This window comes from Argiope bruennichi, chromosome X1 (assembly GCF_947563725.1).
Source record: "Argiope bruennichi chromosome X1, qqArgBrue1.1, whole genome shotgun sequence".
NCBI lineage: Eukaryota > Metazoa > Arthropoda > Arachnida > Araneae > Araneidae > Argiope > Argiope bruennichi.
The window spans coordinates 135,915,287-135,922,907 of NC_079162.1; the positions used below are offsets into that span (position 1 = coordinate 135,915,287).

The 7,621-nt window shown below is 28.5% G+C and overlaps 1 protein-coding gene across 1 annotated transcript; it reads left to right on the forward strand.

The window, feature by feature from the left end:
- The first annotated feature begins 5,287 nt into the window (after nt 1–5,287).
- Nucleotides 5,288–5,953, forward strand: LOC129959415 (uncharacterized). Its single transcript, XM_056072237.1, has one exon. The coding sequence runs from the start codon at nt 5,288–5,290 to the stop codon at nt 5,951–5,953; it is 666 nt and encodes a 221-aa protein (XP_055928212.1).
- Nucleotides 5,954–7,621: the final 1,668 nt, after the last annotated feature.

Consider the following 7,621-nt stretch of genomic DNA (forward strand, 5'->3'; position numbering starts at 1 on the left):
TTTGTTTGAAATTTCAGATTCTACAGTTTCAAGGTATTTTAATTTTGTAACACCAGATTTTTTTATGAAAAGTTGAAATTGTTACCTATATTTACTCCAAAGTCATTAGTTATTTAAACCATGACAAAACAGTTTGGTTCTGAAAATAAAGACTCCAGAGTCATTACTGATTGCACTGAATTTCCTACATAGAAACCTAGTAATCCAGTAAAACAGCAAATGACTTAAAATTTTTATAAGAAAACAGATACTTTAAAAGATATGATAGTCGTAATGCCTTCAGGAGCCATCAGCTTCATTTCACCATTATACTATGGTAGCATATCTGACAAGGAACTTTTTGTTAATAGAAATCTGATGGATGTATTAGAAACGAATGATGTTGTAATGACAGATAAAGGCTTCCAAATTGAACAAGAACTACAAAAAATAGGATATAAATTGAAATGTCCTAAATTTTTAAAGGACTGCATTCAGTTTAATATTACTGAAAGAATCGATAACTGCAAGATATCTAATGTAAGGGTTACAGTAGAAAGAGCTATTTCAAGAATTAAAATGTACAAATATTTTCCAGGGGCTCTCCCATTATACATGTTGATACAATGTCACTTCTGAATTTTTTATTACTTGCATGTTGTGTAACTTTCAAAAACCATTAATTAACGTCAAATAATTTTTGAATTTGAAAGAACCTTAAAGTTTTCTTTATCTTTTAGTAATTCATGTTATTCAGTTATTGCTGGGTAATCATGTCTAATAACAAAAGAGCAAAATGGATGGCTCCAGAAAGCATTATTACTAGTTTTCTAATTAAATTTGCATATTTCTGATGTATTCAAAGTGAATTTATATCAAACAACTTTTCTATTGTTAAAAATGAAATGTCAATAGTTTATAGTATTTAAACTGAAATTGACTGTTATCATAATATTATGTTATACCATTGTGCACCTCAGTGATTTCTATTTTAATAAATACAGGTCTTTTCATTGAAAATCAATTTCCGTATTACCATTTATTATATAATTTTTATTCGCAACTTCATTGCTACATGCATGTTTTACTCTTTTTTTTTTTTCTTCTATTTCTTCAATATTTCTTTAACATATCAATTTTGAATTATAAAATTCTGTAAAAGCATAAAAGTGCTTCGTCCAACTCCTCTTTATATCCTATTTAACTTCTCTCTCTCTCTCTTTCTCTATAATGATCTTATTCTTGTTTATTAAATTTACTGTATTGTATGTTTTTGTTTTATTTCATGATACTCATTCAATGTAATTTTTATCAATGTAACTTTAGCATTAAAAAAAAGTTCATAAATGTTCTGCTTTAAAAGTATATTGTTCGACACTATGTTTTTATTGGGGATAAAAAAAACAGTTGTTTAGTATCTAGTGTGTTTCTGTTGAATAAAATTGATTTCATCATTTACATTGACATTCTTGTCATACTATGTTTATATTCTGTCTAAGTGTCTAGAAAAATAAATGTTGATAAATAGTAAATAATTTTTTAGTTTTTTTTTGAATGGGGTCAATTCACAGTCACGTGTCAGGTACCAAACAAACCGCTTCTGTTCAATTTTCAACCGTTCTGCTCATGTCGTGATGTCTGCCGATAAAGTTGACGAAACCATTGTTTAGTAAATATTACGCTAACCGATCAATTATTAAAAACTTCTGATTTTTTTAAAGATATTATTTTGAATTATTTTCTACAAAGTTTCTTAGTTATATAATTTCTTTTATTAAAATTTTAATTAGTATTTTCAATGGAACTATTGTTTTTGCATAATTAATTAACATCGCTTTTTAATCCGTTTGGTGTCGCTTTATTCTTTCCCTTCCCATATCCTTCCCCCCCCCCCTCTCCTTTTTTTATCCGAAGGATACATTTTGACAAATGACTATGGCAGTGTTTTTGAAAAATTACATATGTCGTTTTCTATAAATTATCTAAATATTATTGAATGTTGAATCTTATGAATATAGTTCTTTTTAAAAATAATTATTACTCTTAGATAAGTTAATATTTTAAAGCTTACTAATAAAATTATTATATTTTTTTTCTTATGTAATTACTTTTATAAATATTGAGACTGATATTTTCAGTTTGCTCAGAGGAAAGAACATGAAACTCAAATTAGTATATATTGAATAAATTATGTTTACAATTTCAAATTATGAAATATAAAAGGTATGGATACCTTTTTTTAAATCTGTGCAACTTATGAATAAATAATTTTATTTTAATTTGTAGAAATCATTAAAGGAAAACAAACAAAATCACGCTTTCATAATTTTTATTTACACATTACAAATATATATATATATATATATATAGAGAGAGAGAGAGAGAGAAATAAAATATATGTGATAATTATTTGAAAAAATATGATCAAATGTATATTTCAATGTACTCACTAATTCAAAAAACTAAAAAAAACTATTTACTATTTATCAACATTTATTTTTCTAGACACTTAGAAATAATATAAACACAGTATGAGACCAGAATGTCAATGTAAATGATGAAATCAATTTTATTCAACAGAAACATACTAGATACTAAACAACTGTTTTTTTATCACCAATAAAAACATAATGTTGAACAATATACTTTTAAAGAGCAGAACATTTATGAATTTTTTTTTAATGCTAAAGTTACATTGATAAAAATTACATTGAATGAATATCATGAAATAAAACAAAAATATACAATACAGTAAATTTAATAAACAAGAATAAGGTCATGATATATATATATATATATATATATATATATATATATATATATATATATATATATATATATATATACAGAGAGAGAGAAGTTAAATAGGATATAAAGAGGAGTTGAAAGAAACACTTTTATGCTTTCACAGAATTTTATAATTCAAAATTGATATGTTAAAGAAATAGAAGAAAAAAAAAAAGTGAAACATGCATGTAGCAATGAAGTTGAGAATAAAAATTATATAATAAATGCTGATATGGAAATTGATTCTCAATGAAAAGACCTTTATTTATTAAAACACAAATCACTGAGGTAGGTGCACAGCGTTGTAACAGGATATTATGATAACAGTCAATTTCAGTTTAAATACAACAAATTATTGACATTTCATTTTGAACAATAGAAAAGTTGTTTGATATAAATTCACTTTGAATCCATCACAAATCTGCAAATATAATTAGAAAACTAGTAATATTCACTTCCACCTAAGTTTGGCATTATAGCAGTTTTTATTTTTGCAACAGGAGTTTTTTACTTACATTAATTAAATTTAGATAAGATTTTGTAAAAAAAAATGTAATATTTGTTGCGACATAAATCATAAATATTTTATTTAAAAGTAGCTCACAATTATTTTAATAATTATAAATTTTATTTTGTAAATAGTTGTGAAATTCAGATTGGCAACAGTGATATTTCTGGAACTTTTAATTTGTTTTTGAAAAACGGTGCTAGAATTTTGAATGAAAATAAGTTGATGTAAATTTGATAATATTATCTATAATATAATAAGATTTAGTTTTATAGTAAGTTTGTCTGCATTTTATTTTTGTTGACGCACGAACACAACATATTCATGTAAACATTTTAAAACCTTCTAAGCATATTCAAAATTATCAGAAATTTCATCAAATGTGAATAAAGTAAATTAAAAATGCACTCACGATTTTGTTTGATTGTTTTTGACGGCAAATCGCCTACCGATTTCCTTTTCTTCGAGGAGTTTTTCTAACAAATTACTGGAACAGCTATATTTAATAAATAGCACACACTGAATGAATTCTTTGAAATGATCGGAGCATATCACCGACTTCAAAGGCTTGAAAAAATCTATATCAAAGCTATCAACCCAAGTCACGATTGCTGAAAGGAAAATAAGTAAACATTTTATCATGACAGTCACACTTGTGTTTCGCATTAAAGCATGCATCCACCAGCACACCAGTATTTCCTCTTTTAACACATAATAAGAGGAAAGAAAATGACTCAAAAATTATAACTTCAAATGTAAACAAAAAATCCGCTTCATACTTGGCGGAGAACGTTAATGGCGGCCTGATCGACGAAAGCGTTGCGGATGAAACTTAAATGCCATGCCCAAGAAGTACATGACATGTGACTTTTACGTCACATGAATTGACCCCATTAGTGAGTACATTGAAACATCCATTTGATCATTTTTTTTTTTTTTTTTTTTTTGTAATGTGTAAATAAAAATTATAAAAGTGTGGTTTTGTTTGTTTTCCTTTAATGATTTTTACAAATTAAAATGAAATAACTGATTCATAAGTTGCATAGATTTTAAAAAAAGGTATCTATACCTTTTATATTTCATAATTTGAAATTATAAACATAATTTATTTAATATATACTAATTTGAGTTTCATGTTCTTGCCTCTGAACAAACTGAAAGCATCAAAACCTCAATATTAATATAAATCATTACATAAGAAAAAAAATGTAATAATTTTGTTAGTAAGCTTTAAAATATTAACTTATCTAAGAGTAATAATTATTTTTAAAAAGAACTATATTCATAAGATTCAACATTCAATAATATTTAGATAATATATAGAAAAGGACATATGTAATTTTTCAAAAACACTGCCATAGTCGTATGTCAAAATGTATCCTTTGGATAAAAAAAAAAGGGGGGGGGAGGTATGGGAAAGTAAAGAATAAAGTGCCACCAAACGAATTAAAAAGTGATGTTAATTAATTATTCAAAAACAATAATTCCATTGAAAATACTAATTAAAATTTTAATATAAGAAATAAAATTATATAACTACGAAAATTTGGAGAAAATATTTCAAAATAATATCTTTTAAAAAAAATCAGAAGTTTTTAATAATTGATCGGCTAGCGTAACATATACTAAACAATGGTTTCATGAACGTTCTTGGCAGACATCCCGACATGCGCAGAACGGTTGAAAATTGAACAGAAGCGGTTTGTTTGGTACCTGACACGTGACCGTGAATTGACCCCATAGGAGCAGATTATCTTGGTGTATTTCTGACTGGATCAATTGAACACATTGATAAAAATTTAGTAGGCATAAAAACAAAACTCGGATGGACACTTCAAGGTAAACAAACGAAACAGATAAAATCTTTGGAGAATATTATTTATGTAACCAATTTAGATTTGACGGAATTATGGAGCCTAGATGCCGTCGGTATACGAGATCCTGTAGAAATTAAATCAAGGCAGGTAGCCAATGAAGAAACAGTTGAATTTTTCCGTAAAACTATTAAGAGAAATGAAGACAAGAGATACATATGAAGTATGTTTAACATGGAAAAGTGGATATCCAGAGTTAGAAAGCAACAAAGAATTAACCACTAAACGCTTGATGTCAATTACAAAAAATCCTATTCGATCACGACATTTAAGCGAATATGATGATGTGTTTAATGAATGGATTCGAGAGGGAATTATCGAAATTGTAGATGAAGATAAGAATAAAGGACACTATTTAAATCCTCATCCTGTAATAAAGACTGGAGATACAACTACAAAGATTCGCCTAGTTTTCGATGCCTCAGCAAAAGACTCTAAAGGAAATTGCTTGAACAATTATTTAGAAAAGGGTCCAAATTTATTAGAATTAGTACCAAAATTGTTAAGGCAATTTCGTAAAAATGCTATTGGAATAACATCAGATATTAAAAAGGCCTTCTTACAATTCAGCCTGAACCCAAAGGATATAGATTATTTTAAATTTTTATGGTGGAAAGATTTTTCAAGACAAGAAGAATTGATCATCCTGAGACATTGCCGAGTGGTATTTGGTGCTTCTCCTAGCTCATTTTTAACTGAGGCAACGACAGCTCATCATCTAGAGAATTTTCCAGATGTTAGGAAGGAAACAGCTCGTCAACTTCAAAAATCTTTTTATGTAAATAATTGCATAACTAGAAACTAGAGAAGAGGCAGCCAAATTTATTTCTGAAGCTAAAGAACTGATGTCTGCAGCCAAATTTTATTTACGAGGTTGAGTTACTTCTGAAAAAATTGTAGAAGAAAACACAAAAGAGATATATTCCAATACTAGGACTTTCCTGGGATACTGAAAACGATGAACTTTCTTGTAACAGTGCTATTAAAATTTCAGAAGAAAATATAACTAAACGAACATTATTATCTATTGCTCAACGAATTTACGAGTCCAACTACTTTAATTCCAAAGATCATTCTACAAAAACATGAAAAAGAAAAATTAATTGGGATGATGCGCTTCCACCAGATATATGTAATGAATTTTTAGCCTGGTAAAAACATGTAAATCTGCTAAAAGATTGCAAAATTCCAAGAAGACTCATTTCAAATCTTTTTAAAGATTGTCAGATAAGTCTTCACTGTTTCAGTGACGCCAGTGAAGTCTCCTATGCCTCATGTATTTTTAAACGTGCTGAATATAACGGGAAAGTTTCAGTTCAATTAGTAGCAAGTAAATCGAGTTTCGCGAACAAAGGAAATTACAATTCCTCGATTAGAATTGTTGCGAGCTCTTATATTATCCCGATTATATTGCCAGGTGACAGATGGACTTGAGGTAAAATTTAATGAAGTATACTTTTGGACTGACTGGATTAAACGGGACAGTTCTTGGAATACATTTGTAAAAAATAGGATAACTGAAATAAGAAAATATACCAATTCTGATAACTGGCATTTCGTGCCAGGTCATATGAATCCAGCAGACCTTCCTTCAAGAGATTGTGATGCAAAGATTTTATTGAAGGGCAAGTGGTGGGAAGGTCCAGAATGGGTATCAAAGTCACAAGAATTCTGACCTTTGAAAGAAAAACAAATTATTTATGAAAATTTAGTTGAATCAGAGAAAAGGAAAACAGTAATCAGTAATGTGGAGCATGAATCAGTTAACTTTACTCACAATTTACTTTATTTCTCGAAATATACAAAGATTTTGAGAATGCTGGCTTGGATACTACGTTTTATTAAAAACTGTTGTCTTAAAGAAAAATGTAAGAAAACCGAACTAACCTATGAAGAAGTCCAATCAGCTGAAAACTATTTGCTAAAGCTAATTCAAAAGGAAAGTTTTGCAGGAAGCAAGATGAAAGCATTGAAAAATATGCAAACTTTCAAAGATGATTCCGACATTCTTAAAATTAGAACTAAGCTCATACTGGGAGATGAAGAAGAGAATTTTAAGTGCCCAATATTGCTGCCGGGTAACCATGAAATAATTCGTCGATTGATACACCAGAAACATTGTGAGTTGCAGCATGCCGGTCTTCGAACTCTCATTTCCAATTTGAGGGAAAATTACTGGATTATTTCTGTCAATAAAACAGCAAAATGAGTAAGCTCTCATTGTATTTCTTGCAAAAGATTTAAAGCTAAACCTACGGAGCCACCTTTAACACCTCTTCCTAAAAATAGAATAAAAGTTGCTGCAGCATTTGAAGACACAGGGATTGATTTGGCAGGCCCATTGTTTTTGCGTTCTGGAGAAAAGACATGGATTGCCATTTTTACCTGTGCTATTTATAGCGCTGTTCATCTTGAGTTAGTCAATTCCTTGTCCACGGAAGCCTTTATAATGGCTTTAAGAAGATTTTTGGCT